This window comes from Brassica napus, chromosome C3 (assembly GCF_020379485.1).
Source record: "Brassica napus cultivar Da-Ae chromosome C3, Da-Ae, whole genome shotgun sequence".
NCBI lineage: Eukaryota > Viridiplantae > Streptophyta > Magnoliopsida > Brassicales > Brassicaceae > Brassica > Brassica napus.
In genome coordinates, this window is record NC_063446.1 from 51384754 (window position 1) to 51407128 (window position 22375).

Sequence of the window (22375 nt, forward strand, 5' to 3'; positions counted from 1 at the left end):
AGAAACATACCACGTCCTTTCTGAAAACTTATCCGAAGATTGCGATAGTATAAGATTCTTGCATCTCTACAAATAATGTATTGTGACAACTTATTATTTTCATGTATTTTTTCCACATATATTCTTCCAGATCTTATTTTTATTTATCATAAAAAGTTACTTGTCGAAGATGATGTATATTTGTAATACCTTTACTAGTATATCATTCATACAAGACCATCCACTTGTATTTTCCATTGATCTTTTATATTATTTGTGTAAAAATCTCCATTGATCCTTTATACAACACAACCAGAATATTCCGTTTAAGGGTTATTTCAATGTAAGGTACACTATGAGTTTTTTTTTTTAATTTGATTGAGTTAGCCACTTAAACTTAATACCATTTTCACATTCATAACCTATGACACAATATTATCTCACACATACGAAATTTGTAATTAACCAGTAAAAGTAGTTTCCTATTAAAATTGCTAATCATACTATAAAACTTGCTTTATGATCTAACAAACCGTATAATCATATAGTTTAATTTTAGTGTTATATGTATTTTAGGAATTTTTTATATATAAATGATGCCCACTGTAAAATGAAATATTGACTTCCTATATGAATTTAATTTTTTTCCGAACCTATAAAAGTACTTTCCTAAATAAATTGATATTGTTTCTATAACCGCCAATGAATATGATTTTCTAAACGACCAATATTCTCTCACATATAAGGAACTAAATTCTAGCAATAAATATTGATATTCCAAATATCTCGGATATACCCAAATTTTGTCATATACGCTTTGTTAAAGTAATTTGAACCTCTATTAATTGTATCTTCTAATGAAATTTTTTACCTATGATAATTGCCCTATATATTAAATCGATATTTGTTCATAAATAAAATCAGTCCTTAAACGATCATAAGTATACTATTATTGCTCTATATTATTGATTTTTTTTTCAAACGTTATCATTCATTTTTTACTTGCTTGCGTTTCTGTAATATCTTGAATCTGGTGAGACTATTTGTTTGAAATATTTCTCTTTTAGATGAATCATAACAGCTTCGAAGACCAAACAATTTACAAGGCAATGCACTATGAATTGTTTGATCTTTTAGAAGCAAAAATGCCCGACAAGTTTGACGGAAAGAATTTTTCGGATTTAGCAACAAGAGATGCAACTCTATCCCATTTGAAGTTGGATAAGTACATTTCTCAGGATAAACCAATTAATCATTTTGGTAACATTGGAGTTGTTGTAGTTGCAACTGAAGAGGTGTGGATCCATGGTGATTATATGGGTAAATAAGTGATATTAGGCCGACTAATCAACCATTTTTATGAATTATATTCTCAGAAAAAAAATTCTAAGGCGTTGTGGTTATCTTTTGAGAAGAATCACGAAACAGATGTGATGAGGCGTCAACATTTTGCTACTGCAAAATTCTTACACTTCCAATTCGTGGACTCTAGATATATTGTTCGACAAATTGAGAAATTTCACTCAATCTGCTGCAATTTGACTTCTGAAGGTATTTCGCTTTGCAATACTTTTATTGTAAACTGTTTGATCGAGAAGCTTTGTGCGAGTCGGGTTAATTTCAGGACTTATTTACAACGTATTCGAGGTAGGTTAACGTCTTTGGAAGATATACCCATGTGGATAAATATTGAAATCTAAACAAGAACTGGATTGAAAATCAAACGTGTTCCATTCGACATGGGAAGTTAAAAGCCAAAACGAACACACAGTTCAAAAAATGGGTGGTACTGATAAGAACTCAAAAGGAATTTTTCACAAATGTGGAATACATTACTATGTTTAATACTATTTAAATTTCTATTATGTGGTTCCAGTTTGTTGCTATTCCTTTATATTGCCAATTAAGATTTTATTATTTAAGAATAATTTTCTTATATACTGTTTATTTGAAATTATAGTTTGATACTCTGAAAAAATAGAAGCGAATCAACAACATCAATCATACCAAAAAAGTATTTATACCGAAACAAAATGTTTTTTTGACCTTTTAAATGGTTTTAAATAACATCAATAAAGAGTAAACGAACAAACAATGTTATTCTTTATATGCAAACTTCATTATATATATATATATATATAGGCTCGGTGTAGTCATATTGACTGCAAACTTTCATAAACTTCTATGTTTTATATTCTTCTTGAGACACTTTTGTTTTAAGCCATCTCCAACCTACTCTATATTTTACTCTGAAATGGAATCGAGAAAGGAGTGATGAAAAAAAACGCATTACTCTGTTCTTGAAGTACTACCTTTTATTTTTATTCATTACTCCATTTTACACTCCATTTTAGAGTAAAATATAGAGTGGGGTTGGAGATGTTCTTAGAAAGCCAAGTCTGTTGTTAAGTTGTTATATTATATAACCTGTGAAATATTAAAAATGATTTCAGTATTGATGTTTAAATTATGCTTGAGGTTATTACATTCATCAATCTGAATACTTGACTGTCATTCATGTACCCGTTCAGATTTGATTTTTACAGTTTCATATTTTATTCTTCATGATGAATGATTATGTATTTGTAAAAGCAAAATTCCATGGGGTTACCATAGTATAGTTATAAAGTTTCTTAATAGATATATAAGTTGAAGTGAATAATATATTTTGCATTCTAAACTTTTGTTGTTTGTTTTTATGTTAATCGTAACCAGTGAAAATGGAGAGTTACCACGTTTCATCATTTACTGAATTAAAGAGCACGAATATTCATAGCAATATGTATATAGATATATACTCTTTCGGCGCAATGGATATGGATTCATTCCTTTTCTACTCTATTATGCTTAACGTGTTACCTCTCCTTAACTTAATGGAACAATTATACGTTCATAAACAATTTGCATCAATGGAAAAACAACTGAAGAATCATTGTCAAGGTTTTGAAAATGTGGTATGCCGATGATTGGCAACTTAAGAAAGCAATGAAGTTTCTTATATCCGATAAAAATGTTAGTTTCTTCAACTATACATTACTGAGTTATTTATAAATAATAATAATTTTTTTTTTAATATTTTTAGGGTTACAAAATTTTTGCATCCATCTCTAATCTTTACTTGCCTTACTTTGAGAGGATTTTATAAGAGTTAAAACTGGTTGAACTATCAAGTTTTATTGTTAACAAAGATCATTGGAGGGTCGCAAATTTTGGGTTAACAAAGACAACAACTAATATCGTTCTAACCGGCAACACAAATGTTGTTACCAGCGATCCATACTCCAAAAATCATTTTATGAACTTCACATCGTGTGATGATGTCATCAATGGAAACTTTGATAAAATTTTCTCTGTAGGCAATCCATTATACATGTTTCTCAATTTTAGATTACATCATATTGGATATTTCTTTTGAATTTGATTTAAAATGTTATTTCATATTTGCTTGGTCATCTTCGTTTCGTTGGTGAATTTCAACCATACATGTATGAAGTTGATCCTCTTGACAGTTTCGGACCGAATCATTATCTTAAATTTACTATATTGGAAGACAAGTTAGATATTCAATTTATATTTTAAATTAGGTTTTAGATAATAATTGTTTTAAAAAAAAAAATTCCAGTGGCTTTATGTTAAATGGAGTAGTTTTTGGGAATTTGGCGCTAGAATTTTATAACGGCTGGACCTCATCTTCTACAAAGAAAATTATGTGTGTCTTTACCGATTGGAAAGTAACTATCACCTCAGGTAACTATCAATGCATTTTATGATTATACACATTCCTTCAGAATCTAACTATTTATTTAAATACGACAAAGGTGAAATTATCATACGAGATGTAGGTTATGCCTCGCATTTTTTTTCAATCCTCCCATCAATGAAGTCGACAATTTCCATCACATGTAAATGTTAACTTATCTTATTAATTTTTTATTAATATACAATTAGACATTCATGAAAATCAAATTTCAAATGTAATTCTTTTTCAGAAGATCTCATTGAATGAGCAAGCAAGAAGAGTCGATAAAGAAGAATCATATACCGCGTAGTTAGAGAGTATTAGCTACGTTTTTCATGTAACTTTAAGAGTTTAGTTATGCTGTCTCCGGCTATTAAATTTCGTTCTTCTGTATAACATTAAAAGTTTAAAACCATAAATTCTCGTGTTACAATTACATTGTTTTGCACAAAAGAGTAAAATAGCTACCGTAGTAACAGTAATTATATCTAAAAGTGTAGTAGTTATAATAATTACAAAGATGAACAAATTGAACCGAAAAGATAATTCAACAGAAAATGATCTATTTTTTAAGCATATTGTAATGATTAAATATATTGACGTATTCAGTAAACAACCAAATTGTCAAAGCGATGCAAGTTTAAAAGAGTAGTAAACTCATGTTGAAGAAAATTCTTTTTCATAATTTAAATGTTAAAATTAAGACATTTAATATATATGGTAGATACAACATATTAAAAGCATAGTTTATAAACTTTTCATATATTGTCGTTTTATATTTTACATCTCCAAATGTTTTATTTATATATTTTCATATATATTTTCATACTAAATTTGACTATCGGTATATTTATAATGTTTACGGTTTTTCGTAATATACTCATCTACCATTTTTACAACACATTCAACTGCATATTTAAAACATTTCATCATATTTTGGCTCTATATATTACATTTCCATTTATAGTTGTTATTTATATTCGAAATGGTATATTTTCATAGTAAATATAATTATCTGTATATTTATAATTAATAAGGTTTCCGAAATTTAGTTGCAGATGTATAACAAATATTTGAAATCGATTTGTTAAGATATCATTAACATTATTTAGATTTCATTCCCCATTTGACTTAATTTTCATGTATAAATGAAAGGTTGTTTTCTATTCATTGATATCAAAGTTATCATGACTGCTATCTTTTTCCTCGTAGGGTTGGACTCTCAAACTTTGTATATTTCATTAAGAGTCAACATAATCCAGAAATGGACCGTGAGGAATGGAATGTTCAGTTACGATTGTCAAATGATACTGATGGATGCGAATGTGAGTATTGGTTACATATATACAACAAACCTATAATCTATATTATAATATTTTGCTAATCATACTATTTTTTCTTATAGGGTATATGATTAAAGTTACTCTAAAGAATTCTCTAATGCATAAATTCTATTATATGCCTAATAAGCATTGCTGGGTTAGGCTATCTAATTTCAAAATAATACATTCTACTGGCATTATCAGGGTAACTCGTCATAAATATGAGATTCTTTTTGCTGCTACTACTTGTGTTGAATTCATATTTCCAGAAGAGACAACCGAAATATTCTTATTCGTAAAATACAATGAGTTAAACATGAGACTAATTCATTCCAATTTTTCATTCAGTTGGAATTTTATCCTTTTATTATGTTTATTTAATTTTATTATGTTACGAACTAACTGCTCTTCAACTTGATATTAGACATATTAGGGGCTCTTATATCTGTTGAAAATCTAAAGTGGGGATTTAATTAAAACGTTGGAACTGAATATCTCAAACCTATTAGTTTTATATCGTTTAACTTATCTGATATCAAGTAAGTGTACAATTTAATTATTATATTTTTTTTTATTTTGATGATATTGCTTATTCAATTATATGATTACTGTATAATTATTATTTTTCTTTAATCCTAACTTTACTCTCGACCGAGTCATTTGTGTTACATATGGGACAATGGCAGAACATCTCAATACATTTTGGTCATCTTATGCGGATGAAATTGTCATTTGCGTGATACGATTCTGGAAGATTGAAGTTTTAAATGGTTAAATAAATTCATATCATATATATATTCTAATATTTATTATATTAAGTGTATGATACAATGGTTCATTTTTGTATAAAATATATAGGGGATATAAAGATATTTCCAACATTCTCAGATGCTCTGAGATAATGTTCAATCCATAAATTAAACCATCTACTACTTGAAAACAGTATTCGTAAATATATTCAATTAGATATATAATGATTTTCACAATATATGTTAACAATTTTGTTTTCACAAAATAGAAGAAAAGCAAAAGAAAGCAGTTTGAGATTTTATTTTCACAATCTATGTGTTTTATTCCAGTTTAGTTTGGCTACATTTACATTTTAATTATTTATTTTGGAATATTTATATATCATCATTTCAAAAGTTCCACACACAATCAATGGAAAATTTTTTGTTATAAAGGAAAGTTATCAAAATTAAGTAATACTATTGTAAAAATATAAGATCATGTCTAATTAATATATTAATATAATTGAATGCTTTATTAACTTAAAATTGAACCGAGATATACATAGAATATTTAGCCTATGCTTCAAAATATATTATAAAGACGATATTACAATATTCTTTTTCAACCTATTGTGCTATCAAAATACTATACATTCATCAAAATCGTCATGTTAAAATCTTCTGCAAGAAAGGAAAGACATACATTGACTTTGTTTCGACTTTCAGATCTGAGCTTAGGTATTTCAAAGTTTGAAATTCGGGCAAGCTTTTAAGAGTTTGTGAAACAGATACAACCGAGAAAACGTCTGACATACATCTCATCATTGCTGATCAAGAAGTAAGTTTCAAATTTAAATTTATTATAACACTTACAAAGAGCAGTTTACTGTATTATTAGATCCAAATATCATATATTTTAAAAATAACTTATGTATAAATAAAGGGATGTAGAATCGAAACAACTATCCCAAAAAAATATTTTTAAAAGTATGAGGTTCTTGGTCACGGAGAGGATGAATGAAGAGTAGTCAATAAATTTGAAGTGGTCATAATGATGGAGATAAAAGAAATACCAACAACCTGCTCCAAATAAAATTTGTTGATCAAACTATGGTGGATTGGATTCACGTTTGTTGTAAGACATCCATGTATGATTTTGTCTCTTAAGATAAAGTTATACATGTTAGTTTGAACTCCATCTCTACCATCTCTATGTCAAATATTTTCTCTATAAATGTCTTTTTTTGCTTTACTATCGATGAAATTTACTCAATATCATTGTAGACTTGAAAAGAATCCTAAAATTTGTTGGAATGCCTTATTATACTCAAGACTCACTGCATAACCATTTTTTTGTCGATTCAAGATAAATGATGTAAGGTATGATTTTATTGATAGAATAGTTTAATTTAATTGTCTGCAGCCATTTAAATATGTCGTTTATGTGGTACATAATCCCCCAACTTTTTTGGGGGATTATGTACTTTTTGAAACTATTACTTGTAAAGCTTAAATGCCAAGTCTCTAAAAGGCTTGCAGTGGAATTTACACTCAAAAATCTGTAGAGGTAGATGAATGGCATTAAAACATATGTTGCTCTGATGTTATGATAGTTTAACTATATTGTACAAGATTGTGTATTAATATATTCTGTTATTTATAAAGTTTTCCTCATTTTTTGATTAGGTACACCAGGAATTACAGACGGAGGAGTGTGCTCTAGATTTATCACTAATCCAGCGTGGATTAGTGAAGCTTTTAATGTATTTGGTCTGTAATAATTTTTAAAACATGATTAAGTGGAAGTGAGGGTCCACTTTAAACCCTCAAACTATTTATAAAATATTATTGATGTTTAGATGTTTTCTTATTATTATGATCGTATTGCAGTAATTAATTTAGAAGTGATGAAGGAAATATATTATTCATAATATTTATATTTCCAAAATTTAATAAGTAATTTTAAACAGTTGATATATATTGATTATTTTTTCATAATCTTTTGACTTAAATCCATTTCAAACTTCATTTCTTAAAGAAACAAATGAAGATTACAATTTTTGATTTGGGTTTGATTTGATGTTGGTAGGTAAAATTTAGTGTTCAATTTGTCTAAATCTTCCTTAAAAAAAATTATTTGTCTAAATCTTCCTTTTAAAAAAAATTATTATAATAAGTTAAATTAACTTTTAAGTCGTTATCTTTGTCATCTTCTAAAATATAATTCTTAATATTTTTAATATAAATTTACTGAATAATTTTACAAATAATATATATTGGTTAATTTTATAGTTAAAATATGTTGAATCTATCTAAATATTAATTTAAAAAAAATATTTATTATAATAAGTTAAATTCACTCTTAATTGATTATCTTCTTAATGATGTGAATATTGGTACTCTCTCACATTTAAAAGTTTTCCCATTATAAGTATAAATTGTTCAAAATTATCATATCAAACACCTCAATCAAATGTTTAAAAAACTTATTCTTTCTCACTCAAAAAGAAACCACAGAGGTTATTGCAAAATCTAAAAATGAACTTAATGGCACACAACAATACCCTAATTTCAGGTCTCAGTGAATCATCGAACAATGTCGAAGTGTGGGCGAAAAGAGTACGAGTATAGGAAACTATAACTACTCATAATCTGAAAGAGCGGCATCTTATTGTGGCTGACCCAAATGTAAGTTATAATTTAAGTTTAACGTTTTTTTTTGGTGGGTTATTGTGTAAGAAATTTCATTTTATGATCATGGTTTATTGGGGTTGCGGAATCGAAATTACAATCCCTAATAATTTGATTGATAAGCACTGTTTCGGCTATTTCGATGAAGACCAATGGAGGGTATTCAGATGATTCAAAGTGACACATGCATTGGTTTGATAAGGAATACTCCACATAAATTCCATATCAAATTTGTGGAACGTACTCAGGTATTTTATGGGTTTCACTAAACGAAAACCCAATGTTTGTATGTGTTCCAATCCAAAAAGTTCTCCAAATCTTAGATTTAGCAAGGTGAAATCTTAGATCCTTTAAATATTACTGACATCTATTTAGCGTAGTCTATTTTTTTGTCAGCTCTTTAACATAGTCTTTAAAAGATTTAAATTGTTCAATGTTGAGGAAAAGTCATGATTACAGAGGGAGGAAAATGTGCTAAAATCGAATTCGATCCAACATGGATTCAATAGTGATGCTATGTTTTATTACATATCGTTTGTATATATATTAAGTACTTATGTTTTTGGAAGTGATTGTCCGCTTTAAACCTTCTTATTATGGACTAACTTATAATATAACATATCTAAAGTTTTGTTGAATATATTATTTTGCAATTTAAAATATGTAAATAGCAATGTAATCATTTCCTACATTTATAATATAGATTGTAATGACATAGTTATTTGTGTGATAAGATTGGCCCATGGCGGTATCACTCGTGAGAAAATTAACAAATTAAATCACTTTAACTTTGCTATACCAGATTAATTAAATTTATACTAATATACATACATGATATAAACATAATATAATTTTTCATAATTTGTAATATCATATTTTACGTGATTTACTAGGTGCCATACGAGATGTATAACAAAACACATAATATACGAATAATAAAAACACTTCTTCATGAGAAATCATAGAAATATAAACATCAAACTAAGTGGATAGTGAATATGATACAAACATCTGAATACTATATATCAACATGCATGAATTATTTATTGCATACATATATATTGTATTAAAGAGAATTGTAAGAAAGTCTAAATGAAGAAGACGGAGCTTTTGTTTACTGAAAATGCATCTCATTCATCTTGAAGTTTTGTGATTACAAAGAAAAGCTATTTATAAGCTTAGTAGTAAACCCTAGTATGCTATACATATGGCACCATCTCAGTCTTCAAGAGAATCAAGGGTTTGAGAATTGATTGTACAATTTCACCCCCATTAAAGCTTATGCAACTCGACTTTATATGTCCTTCTCTTTTGTTTTTATCTTCTCTTTTTTTTGAATTTGACTGTTGCACGGGTAAATCGCAGGTAAGTAGGCTCTTCTCTTCTCGTTTGGGCTTGTTTTCTTCTTGGCCCACTTTGGTTTTTCCTTTTTGATCCATAAGTGAAGCCGTGTCGTTTTGTCCTTTGTTCTGTTTAATAGATATAACTTTAAATATCAATGTAAAATGAAAAGTAAAGAATGTTTAAAAGACCACAAATATTGCATCATAAAACTGTATATCTAAAAGTTACAAATCATATTTAAGCGTGCACATGTGTGTAGTGTAGGCCGTCCACTAATGCCAAATTAAATAAGAATACACATAATTTTTCCTCTTAATCTATTAAAACAGGAGTACAAAAAAAAAATAAACCTGAATTTTCTTCAATAATTATGTATCTATGCCACTTGCCTTTATTATAGAGATTTTAGAATATTAATAAGGGCTTTTTGCAGAATTGACCTATAACTTAAAGTCAAACACAAAACTAACTTTTTTTTTTTTGAAAATTGGTTTTGCCCTATTCACCCCACAAGTTCATATAATTTACGAAAATGCCATCAATTTTTTTTTTTTTTTTTTTTCGAAAATGACATTTTTACTCTCTCACCCTCATCATTTTCAAGTAATTACAAGATTGCCATTGTCATCAATACCACAACCACCATGAACAACCAATTTGAAGCTCTTAATGCTCCCAAAATCGATTTACCCTTCTTCTTTTTTCATTCTTGTGAACTAAACACAACATATCTCTCACTTTCTCTCCACAATGAGCTAAAAAAACCCAAGATTTTGATTCTAAATTTTTTATGGTTCATAGAGTCATAGAAGCTAACGATTCTGGGTGGGTTACTTTCGTTTGTGATTCTGTGTGCTTGGAGAAGCCTTATGTATGCTAAGGAACTTATCTCACCAATTTAAGGTATGACATCGAGTTTTTTTCCAGATCTGTTCGTCAGACGACTTACTTGGGAAGTCGTCTGGCTGTAGACAACTTACCTGGAAGTCGTCTGGTCAACGCAGAGGTTATTTTTGCAATTGACTTTGAAATCTGTAACCTGAGACGACTGAAAGTTAAGTCGTCTGTTTTTGTTTGGTTTCAAAAAATTTTCCAAAGACCCTAGACGACTTACATTTCAGTCATCATAGGTTAGTTTTGCATTTGACTGGATAATTTCAAAAGTTTGACTTCCCCAGACGACTTACATTTCAGTCGTCTGGCAAAAATTAAAATAATAATATTTTTTTTAAAGTAGACGACTTACAGTTAAGTCGTCATAGGTTAGTTTTGCAATTGAAAAAAAAACTTCAAAATTTAATTATACACAGACGACTTATAATTCAGTCGTCCACGAGACGACTTACTTGTAAGTCGTCCAGGATTTTTTTCCGAGATTCTGGTCAAACCTCGTAAATCCTGGACGACTTACATTTCAGTCGTCTCGTGGACGACTGAATTATAAGTCGTCTGTATATAATTAAATCTTGAAGTTTTTTTTTTCAATTGCAAAACTAACCTATGACGACTTAACTGTAAGTCGTCTACTTTTAAAAAAATATTATTATTTTAATTTTCACTAGACGACTGAAATGTAAGTCGTCCAGAAAAGTCAAACTTCTGAAATAATCCAGTCAAATGCAAAACTAACCTATGACGACTGAAATGTAAGTCGTCTAGCTTTTTTGGAGTTTTTTTTTAGCCAAACAATAGTAGACGACTTATTTTTCAGTCGTCCGAAATAACAGATTTCAAAGTCAATTGCAAAAATAACCTCTGCGTTGACCAGACGACGTATAGTTTAGTCGTCTGGACAACTTAGATTGAAGTCGTCCGCGTCTTCTCCGCTAGTTTTTAAGTCTTCTACGTTAGTTTTTGAATAACTTGTATTTTTAAGAGTGATAAGTAACTTCAAGATATGTAAAACTCATATTTACAAAATATGTTCTCTCCCTTAGTTTTACTAAATTTGACTAAGTTTTTCAACGCAAACTTATAATAAAATATGATATGCTTTGACTAGTTACTATTGTTTGTTTCCATCTCTTAAGTATTATTGTTATAGACAATAATGATGACTATTGTTATGAGTTGGAAGAAGGGTTAAAATGCTTCTTAAAATGTTGTATCAATATAAAGCTACCAACATTCTTGTTTATTAAGATGAGAAAAAGGCCATTGGAGTTTATTATTGCATATGAGAGATCCAAAGATAAGAAAAAGGCTACTGAAGTCTATTATTTCATTGATTTGTAAATGTGTAAACACATTGTTAGCACATTTAATACATCTTGGAAAACATTATTCCTAATTTTACAAAAAATTCACAACTAAAAGAGTAGACATGCAATTCACAAAACATACCACAAACAAACCTATTATAGATCATTCCTCTACAAAGACAAGCTTGGATTCCACTTGAGTAGACAAGACCACACGACTTTTAAGAAGTCCAGACGACTTCTAAGAAGTCCAGACGACTTCTAAGAAGTCCAGACGACTTCTAAGAAGTCCAGACGACTTCCAGGAAGTTCAGACGACTTTGTCAGAAGACTTTTAGGAAGTTCAGACGACTTTACAGGAAGTCGAGACGACTTTGTCAGAAGACTTCCAAGAAGTACAGACGACTTCCAGACGACTTCCAGACGACTTCCAGACGACTAACAGGTAAGTCGTCCCAGAAGTCTTCCAGATCTGAAAAACCTGCATATTAAATTCAGATCTGAAAAACCTGCATATCCAAAAACGTTCAAATGGCTTAAAAACAGAAAAAATGAGTGAAAGATTAGATAAATCTACCTTTATAGAACACACAAAAATACATATCTAAAAATAATAGATCTACCTTTAAATTAGTGAAAGATGAGTACCATCTAATTAAAAACCTGCAAAAAAGATAGATTAGTAAGAAAGACATGAGACAAAACTGGAAAATTCATATAAAGTTTGGTGTTTTCAAGTCAAAGAGATTAGAGTGGGTTTGGAGAGTTTTAGTTTGGAAAAAAAGTAAGAACTTTATAATACAACAAGAAGTTACCAAATGAAGAAAAATCAGACATAAGAACTTACCAAAACGCTCAGATCTATTATAAAAGGGAGACTTCGTCAGAAGACTTCCATGAAGTCCAGACGACTTCCTGGAAGTCCAGACGACTTCCTGGAAGTCCAGACGACTTTGTCAGAAGACTTCCAAGAAGTTCAGACGACTTCCAGACGACTTCCAGACGACTAACAGGTAAGTCGTCCAAGAAGTCTTCCAGATCTGAAAAACCTGCATATCAAATCCAGATCTGAAAAACCTGCATATCCAAAAACGTTCAAATGACTTAAAAATAGAGAAAATGAGTGGAAGATTAGATAAATCTACATTTATAGAACACACAAAAATACATATCTAAAATTAATAGATTTACCTTTAAATTAGTGGAAGATGAGTACCATTTGATTAAAAACCTGCAAAAGAGATAGATTAGTAAGAAATACATGAGACAAAACTGAAAAATTCATATAAAGTTTTGTGTTTTCAAGTCAAAGAGACTAGAGAGAGGTTGGAGAGTTTTAGAATGATGAACATTACATTTTTGTTGCAGCCATTTGAGAGGAGGAGAGAGAATGTGTAAATTTTTCTTTATATAGGGAGACAAAAAATCCAATTAGGTTAAATATTTTTGACTCAGACGACTTCCTGGACGACTTACATTTCAGTCGTCTGGTGAAGAAATTAAAACAGACGACTTACATGTAAGTCGTCCAGAAGAGTTTAATATTTTTAGCGGGAAATTAAATCTTTTTAGCGGGAAACTAAAATAGAAGACTTTCCAGACGACTTACAAGTAAGTCGTCTGGTTTAAATTATTTAAGCGGGAAAATAATTTTTTTAAAAAATTTTAGGCGGGAATATTTGGACGACTTACATGTAAGTCATCTGTTTTAATTTCTTCACCAGACGACTGAAATGTAAGTCGTCCGAGTAAATTATTCAACAGACGACTGAAATATACGTCGTCCGAGTAAATTATTCAACAGACGATTGAAATATAAGTCGTCCACACCCTAAACATAACCCCTAAACTTAATTATCTAATTAAAGACTTCATAAAATCAAATCAAACTTGAAAAGTGTTTACTATACACATAAATAAATACATATAGGTGAAAACTAATTTTTGAAAAAAACATTTTAGTTTTCCAAAATCTAACCCTAACAATACATACAATACTACAACATATGTTTGCCAAACTCCTAAACCAAAGTATTTCATGATTCACTACTTCCACTCATCTATCTTCAAAACAAATCAATTTTATCATATCTTAATTTATATCACTTAAAACTGTTTATAATTACTTGATTTTTATTTTTTACGCATCAAAATATTTGTTTACAAGATTTATAAATTATTTTTAAAATAAACCGGTACCAGACGACTTACACTTCAGTCGTCCAGACGACTTCCAACATCTCAGACGACTCAGACGATTTACTAGGGCTATATTCGTAAAAATGGCTTCTGTTTTTTTGTTTGGTCACAAGGAGCTGAGCTGTAATTTCACTAGGCTTATAGGTTAGTTTTGCATTTGATTAAAGTTTGGGTATAAGTTTGGGGTTAAAATGAAGTTGTGGGTTAGTTTTGGCAAAAACCTCTATTAATAAACCAGCTAAATTTAATTTAGAGACTAAATGAATATCTCTCGCATTTATACTATTAACGACATACAATATCTCTTGTAAATCACGTTTCACTTACATCAAAAAAATTAATATACTGTTTTAAACCCTTTAGCAATAATAGAAATGTAAATCAAAAAAATTAAAAAATGTATATTCTGTTTTGTTCACGTTCAAATCACAACTGAAAACATATGTTGTTAAGATTTTTTATTAAACCTATCCCACTCAGATCAAACAATATATATATATCTAATGCCTTTTACTTGGAAACACGTCATTATTCACAAAAGAACCTAAACATGTCTAATTTTGAGTCTATTAGACATGCACACTTATTTACTTATAAAAGATTTTAACCATTTAATCTGAAAATTTATGTTAATTGGATATTTCTAATTTATACTATGTTACATTAATGGCCCATTTATTCACTTACAAATTATCTTACAAGTTTGATCTTTTAATATTTTAATGCCTACAACATCATCTAAATTGAAATGAATGGAATTTATGTGTACATCTTATTTGTTGTTTTAATTTCTATTCATGTTTTTATATATTTACAAATAATAACAACACTTTGTTTTAATAGAGATTGATGGAAGCTCTAAAATAATTATATATATAAAGTGTATATTTATATCACTATATATGTAAATTTATAAATATTTATATAATTTTATTTCTTCATTATTATAGATAACTATTTTTACAATGTACATATATATATTAACAAACAACAAATGCCATTGGCTATTCTAAACAATGAATTACAACATATACATAATAAGAATGTGATGTGTAAACATTTATTCTATTAACATGAAGTACAAAATAATACTTGCATATTTTAAGTGGTTTCTTAGTAAAATGTCATTTCTTTTTTAACTAATTATAGCTACTTTGTTTATTGTCTTTTATAATTAATTTGATATCATTTATTACAAAGTAAAAAAGAAAACTTACCTATTTTAAAGTGTTTGATTACATCTTCCTTTTTTTTTATTTTTACTAAATATTTCATTAATTTTATTTACTATAACAACTCAACATCATTTAGTTTACCTGTTAACCATAATAATTTCACAAGCATAAATGAAATTGTTCGAGAAAAATATTAAACCTGTTAACAAAGAGAAAAATTCAAACCGGTTACAATTTTTTTTATTTGCTTAAAAAATCATTCGAGTACGAATCAATTTTTTTGGATATAGAGATTTTTGAGTTTTATAATTAAAGTCCATTCAAATATTATAAATTTTCGAACGAGGTTTGAATCAGGTCCTTCCTGGTCCGGGTAGTTTCGCATGAACCTAAAAATATCTACCTAATCTATATTTTTAAAAAGTCATTAACAGATTATACAAAAAAAAAAACTCCTGCGCGGATCAAACTCTAGTTTTCCTGTTAAAAGCATATTAGTATTTGACCGGGAAAAAAAAGACAAGCTTCGAGCGCCTTCAGTAGATCTACTTTTTTCTTCAGAAATCCAACCCAATTCCGATATTTTAGCACATCTTTCTTCTGATTTTGATAACTTTCATAAAACTTTAGTTTTCCACTTTGCGATCTTCACGTGATACTAGTTAAGTTTCTTCCTACACTTTCTAAATTCTTTTTTTTTTTTTGACATCTACACTTTCTAAATTCGTTTGATTCGATTTGCTTCTGAAACGTAAAGAGAACTCGAGTCAATTGCTTCTTCTTTGGTCTTTATAATCGCCCTCATGACGTCTGTCCAAGGAAGAAAGGTTTCTTCATGTAGACTTTTAAGTTATGACTAGTTGCGTCTTAAAACCCTCTGTTCATTTTCAGTACTTGATCCTTGGATCAATAGTTTAATTTTCTGACTTTAAAGACACGGCTCAATAAACATAGAGAAAACTGATGGAGAAGCCTTTCATATAGAACGACATTTTACATCACGAGCACCGGGCTCACTGAACCTCACTTATCAAGCCAGGATCTTACTCGGCACATCTCTCATAAGACGAAACATAAAACAAGAAAACATAAAGCTATCTTTGAGGATTGTTTATATGTGGAAAAATATTTTATTGTGTTTATCCTTCACTAGACATGAGCTGGAGTTCCGTTCCCCGGTGTTGGAATATCAGCCATCATAGCCTTCCGGCCTCTCTCTGACTGGCTGTTTTTAGCGAATTTGATACTTCCCTCGTGTAGTCCTAAGCTCTTCTCTTCCTTTGTCCATTCCCCTCCATAATAATGTTCTTCCTTAGATCTTTCTTCGTGTTGCGATGGCCTCAAGAACATGCTTCCCCACTGCGGGAAATGTATCAATGCAACCGGAAGAGTACACACAACCGCCATAACACCCATCAATGAAAGTCCTTCAGCTGTACTAAACCTTGACGAGGAGAAGAAAAGAAGTTGAGTAACTCCTGACCCAAAATTTCCTCCAGCGCCAGTTAGTCCTGAGATAAGCCCAAGAGAACGTCGGGAAACAAAAGGTGCCACGCCGAAGAGGGCCCCACAAGCGGCTTGTGTGCCGATGGAAAAGAGCATCATGGCTAAGATAGCTATAGGGAGTGAACTAGCACGACCGAGCCAGATGCAGAACAGAGCTCCAACGGTTTGTAAGATCCACAAGGTCCATAGCCGTCCCCTCATGCCAAAGAGGCGTGCAGCTACATCTGAGGCGTAGCCACCGAAGGGACGGGCGAAGAAGTTTGCCATACCAAAGCTGGCTGCTATTATACCGGCTGTGTGAAGCGTTAGGTGAAACCTATCGTAGAAGTATCCAGATATAACATTGTTGATGGTTAATTCAACTCCCATAGAGAATCCGTAAAGAACGAATAAGATCCATGTTCTATAGTTCTTCACAGCGAACCAGAATACCTATAAAATAATACATAACAACAAGGAAAAAATATAATGAAGATCGCATATACTTGTTATTTTATCTTTAGATATTGATATTTATAATATAAGATGTAATTACTTTGGAGAATTTGTCTTTGGAAACTTGACCACTCTTTTGGAGGGTACTGAGGTTACCATCAGGGAGATCTTGGCCGAGAGTGAGGACCAGAATGCCTATAATGATCTGAAGAAATCCGGGGATGAAGAATGCGAACCTCCACGCCGTGAAAGGAGTGGCTCCGGTGAGTTTGATGACGTGGTACACCATTGGCATGAGTAGCTGAGTCACGCCTCCTCCCATATCTCCCCAACCTCCGGCACATCCGTTAACGAGTCCAATAATTTTTCCGGTAAACATAACGCTAGTCCAGTACTGGCATGACACGAATGTCGCTAAGCAAAAGCCAATCATGAAGCGCACGGCTAAGTAGCTTCCCGCATCAGATACGAAAGACATGGAGAAAACAGCTGGAGCCGAGAGCATAAGAGAGAAAGCTGTGCCGTAACGTGCCCCTAGAAGGTCACATACGGCACCCATAGCGAGTCTTGAGAAAATGGCGCCAGAGACGGACGCGACTCCGGCGTTTCCTATATCAGTTTTAGTCAGGTCGAGGTTGTCGCGGATTACGGGGACTAGAGGTGCGGCCGCGAAGGTGGAGATGAAGCAAGTGAAGAAAGAGATCCATCCTAAATGGAAGGCTCGCATGTGTGGTTTGGCGAATGAGAGTGGTTTGAACACTTTTGCTCTGTGTTCTGAGTCAACCGGGATGGCGAACTTAGCCGTGGGATCATCTGATCGGATGGCTTGAGACGAAAGGCCATCTTCAACGGATAAGGAGAAGACTTGTTCCCTTGCCGTGACTCCATGCAAGGAGGTCCCGATAGAGCCGTCTTCATTGGGGGTCATTGATCTTTTGTTCAAAGAAAATGGAAGAAATTAAAGAAAGAGTCTAGCCAGAAGAGGGTTATGTTTTATTCTTTGTTGCCTTCGTTGTTTTTTCTTGTTCTGGGTGTAAGTCTGAAAAGAGATCTTTCATAGCAATTTATAGAGGAGTTGGAGTCTTGGAGATCTCGTATGGACATGGTGGGTATGGTTAGGTGGATTTGAATAATTAGTTTTATTATTATTATTGATCATAACTTAGAGCATCATTATCCCAAAGCCTCTTCTTGGGTCTCTTAATATTTATTTTAATATTTTTAAGTAGTTAAAGTGAGATTAAGAGACATAATTAAGAGACCCCTACAATTAGTGCTTCCAATGCAAGTTTCTTATTTAGGGGTTTTTTAAAAAAATTATTTAATTAAAGATAAAATTTATTTATTAAATAAAACATTATAAAAGATAACATTTTAAATATAGATTTAAATATAAAACTTAAAAACAAAGATTAGTAGGGATATCTGTAGAATGGTAAAATTCTCAAAAGTTTGATCAAAGTGTTGATCAAAATACTGATCAAATATATCATCAATTGATCCATCTAAAGTGTTTTGCGAGGAAGAAGCCATATAGAAATTGTTTTTGATGGTTTTGTGATTAAAATTTGTGATCAAAAGAAGGAGAGAACATAAACTTGTTTAGATCAGAATGTGTTTGGTCGTTTTGTTTGGTGAGATGGATAGAACATGAGACAAACGTTTGATCAAAATGTGTTTGCTTCTTTTGTTTGGAGAGAACGAGAGAAGGTGAACTTGTTATGCTCAACATGTTTTGACAGGGAACAAGATCATCTCAACAATGAAACGTGAAGCATAAATAAGTAGAGTAAATCTTTGATTACAAACTATATAAAAAGGTAGTTTCTATGTTCTAAGTGCAAGAGACTCCTCTTTGCACAATCAGAATAGAAAAGGTCCAGAGAAGTAGCCTCTGCCTGAAGCTCTGGCTTTCCTTCTTCAGTTGCTGGAGATCATCGCGCTTTCCGCCATCGATCTTCAATTCTCTCTCTTCTCAAAAAAACAAGACTTAAAGGGTAACACGTGTCTCACAAAACAGTCTTTTATCGTCTCTAAATAAGAAACGTTCCTTTGCATTTAATCTAATTTCTTTTTTTTAGTGTTAATAAAACTAAAAAACGGTCTTTGAACGCCGCGATAATGGTCTTATGTTTAGTTTTCATGGCTTCGGAAGTAGTTCACGTGGAGACGGAGAATATTCTATAAGTAATAAGTAGTTCACATAATGCAAATTACGTGCCACAATCACTATAAAATTGTTTATGTAGTTATCTTAGTACGTTTCATTAATTACTTGTACCATATTCATCTCTATAAACTCAGAACACTATTTTACCCAAAAAAACTCACAACATTATGGGTCCGACCGGTTTTCCCCTACCACCCGCAAACATAGCTTTTGCGGTTGGCAGCGGTTGTCGGCATTTTATAACAATCACACAAAAATTTACAAACTGCTTTACACCACTTCAAGCCTCAAAATTAAAAGCTGGTTCCAGTTAGCGTTTGCGGTTGCGGAGCGTAAATTTTTTAATTCTTTTTGTAAACATTATGTAAATAAAAAAATAAAAAAATATAATAAGTTTTTATAAATACTATATATATATATATATATATATATATATATATACACTATCATTTTATGTATATATTTTTTATATTTATTATAATACTATAATTTATAAATATATTTTTTATATTTATTATTTACTATTTTATTATTGGGTTTTAAAATTATCATTTTTATAATTAAATTTTTTATCTATTAAATATTTTTTATTGATTGATTTTTGTATATGTGGGTAAACTAGTAAAAAATGACCTACAAATGCAACAATTTTCAAACGCTGCACCAATCAAACGAAACATTTAATAACGTAGATTCCTGCAACCTCAATCACAACTGCAACCGATATATTTGAACTAATCAGACCCTATATAACAACCGTAACGCACCGGCACCGCTATGCAAATAACAAATACATTATATATAACGTGTCATTTTCACCGCCGGCTTAGCGTCCATTTTGTGTGTGCGTACCTAACGTACAACTGTGTTGAGTAGTCTGCCTCTACTGCATGGAGGTTTTCCAGCTGATTATAGTAATATATATTTTATATTAATCTTTAACGTACACGTAGTTCTCAATCGTTGATGTAGATACAAATGTTTGACACTTGACGTTAACTAAAGGCCATCAGACCGCGTACGGCTCGTTGCGAAACTTTTAAATATTGATTTCGGTTTTTCTTTTATTTAGTATCCCATCTGGTCGAGTCACCAAATTGATTTCGTTTTGAAAACTCAAAGAAAAAAAATATTTTCACAAGTAGTATCTTTATCAAAAACTCATGAGCTATTGATTAACTTTCGTGTTTCATTATTAATAAATAATAAAATAACTATAGGTATTCTCTTATGATTTCGAGCTTCAAATACGATGTTCCTTACTTTATTGCTATCAAATGCAATATAAAAGACGTTTAGAGCATCATTAACCCTGTAACCCTTATGTGTTTCTTAAATTTTTTTTTTTATCTGATTATAAAAAAAAAAAAATTAAAAACGCACCAATCGCGGACTACCATGTGTCGGTAGGGCCCGCGAACAGTGCAAAAAACCCACCACAATAAATCCTTATCTCACGCCTTTTGTCATCGATTTTATAATTTTACTGGGATTCACACACTAATTTTGGTAAAAAAAAACCCATTAACAAATCCCGATAATCATGGCCTTCGAAGAAAGTAAAGAGAGCATAAGACGTCCCAACCCACTCTAGAAAGTCAATGGAAGAGTCTTGTGCTTAAGTTTGAAGAATCTAACCCATGACGAATAAGCTCAACTTGAAAAGATCTGAGGCATTTATGCCAGAGGTTTCGGTTCGAATAGGTTTGATAATCTGAAGGGAGGATTAAAAAGCCGGTCTTTATCCCTGATCCTAAGGGATTAGTTAGGCTGTAAGAGCATCCCCATTAGGGGTTCACTTCCCAATCTCTCACATTTTCAAAAAAAAAAAATATTATAATATTTATGGACCCCACTGATTTTATGAACCTGTTTCGCAGAGGTGCTTCTTTGTGAATCCGTTTCATCACTGTTTCGCGGACTCCACGCCACCGTGGCCGCCCGCGATTGGCTCGGTTATTCCCCCCTCCCCCCAAGTTTCACTAATGGGGATGCTCTAAGACCATGATGAACCCGAATTTCTTAGAGTGAGATTCTTAGCGGAAGTTAAAAAACTGTTTCTTAACTTTTAACTAAAAAGGCTAAGAACCGGTTATTAAAGTTTTTATTTAAGAACCGTTTATTAAAGTTTTTATTTAAGAACTGGTTATTAGCTTTTTTAGTTACAAGTCAAGAAACAGTTTCTTAACTTCCGCTAAAAACCCCATCCTAAGAACTTCGGGTTAATCATGCTCTAAGGCCCGAACCACTTCGTGACTTACAAAAAAGTGTTTAAGCAATGTATAAAATGATCCAGACACATCCACCCAAAGGTATCCAGAAAACATGCTTGAAATAATTTTGAATATGTTGCAATGAAACTAATAGTATAATTTTGGTGGAGGAGGGTCTGTATATCCATACAGACACCAGAGTTGACCTGACCCCAAAAAAACGAAGCCTATGAGAAGAAGAGTTTCCTGGCCATTTCCGAACGAATATCGTCTTTGCGCTCGCTTAGAAGGTCTCTGACACACACGATAGAACGGTTAGAGGACTTAAGATCTAGTCGCGGCGCGAATGTAGCTGCTGACTGCCTCGCTGACGACTTTATAAGCGCATGGTCCATGAAAGAAATCAGAAAGAGAACAAGGCAATCGCCTATAAAAGAAAGAGAAGCGAAAAAAGAGAGAGAGAGAGAAGGAGTTCTTACCCCGTTGACTACATATTCATTTTTTTTTAAGAATTCAAACTGGTGTCATTTTTCTCCATCTCCTCAATACATTTCATTAAACGGAATCTCTAGTCTCTTCTCTTTTATATTTTAAATGATTTGTTTCTAGAAGCGATTACTGGTTTAGGATTCGACAAATTTGCTCTAATGATTTGTTGGATAAATACTTC

The 22375-nt window shown here is 31.3% G+C and overlaps 1 protein-coding gene across 1 annotated transcript; it reads right to left on the reverse strand.

Annotated features, from left to right (window-relative positions):
* Positions 1–16334: 16334 nt before the first annotated feature.
* On the reverse strand, positions 16335–19361 carry LOC106425058 (high affinity nitrate transporter 2.6-like). Its single transcript, XM_013865784.3, has 2 exons — positions 17423–19361; positions 16335–17319 (listed from the first exon to the last, which is right to left on the reverse strand). The coding sequence occupies exons 1-2, from the start codon at positions 18248–18250 to the stop codon at positions 16531–16533; spliced, it is 1617 nt and encodes a 538-aa protein (XP_013721238.2). The 5' UTR covers positions 18251–19361; the 3' UTR covers positions 16335–16530.
* Between the last annotated feature and the right edge of the window lie 3014 nt (positions 19362–22375).

Bases quoted from the DNA above. Each gene is read 5' to 3' on its own strand.
- LOC106425058 (XM_013865784.3), bottom strand. From the start codon at position 18,250: ATGACCCCCAATGAAGACGGCTCTATCGGGACCTCCTTGCATGGAGTC. The intron at 17,320-17,422 runs GTAATTACATCT...ATTATTTTATAG, and splicing joins CCAAAGACAAATTCTCCAAA to GTATTCTGGTTCGCTGTGAA.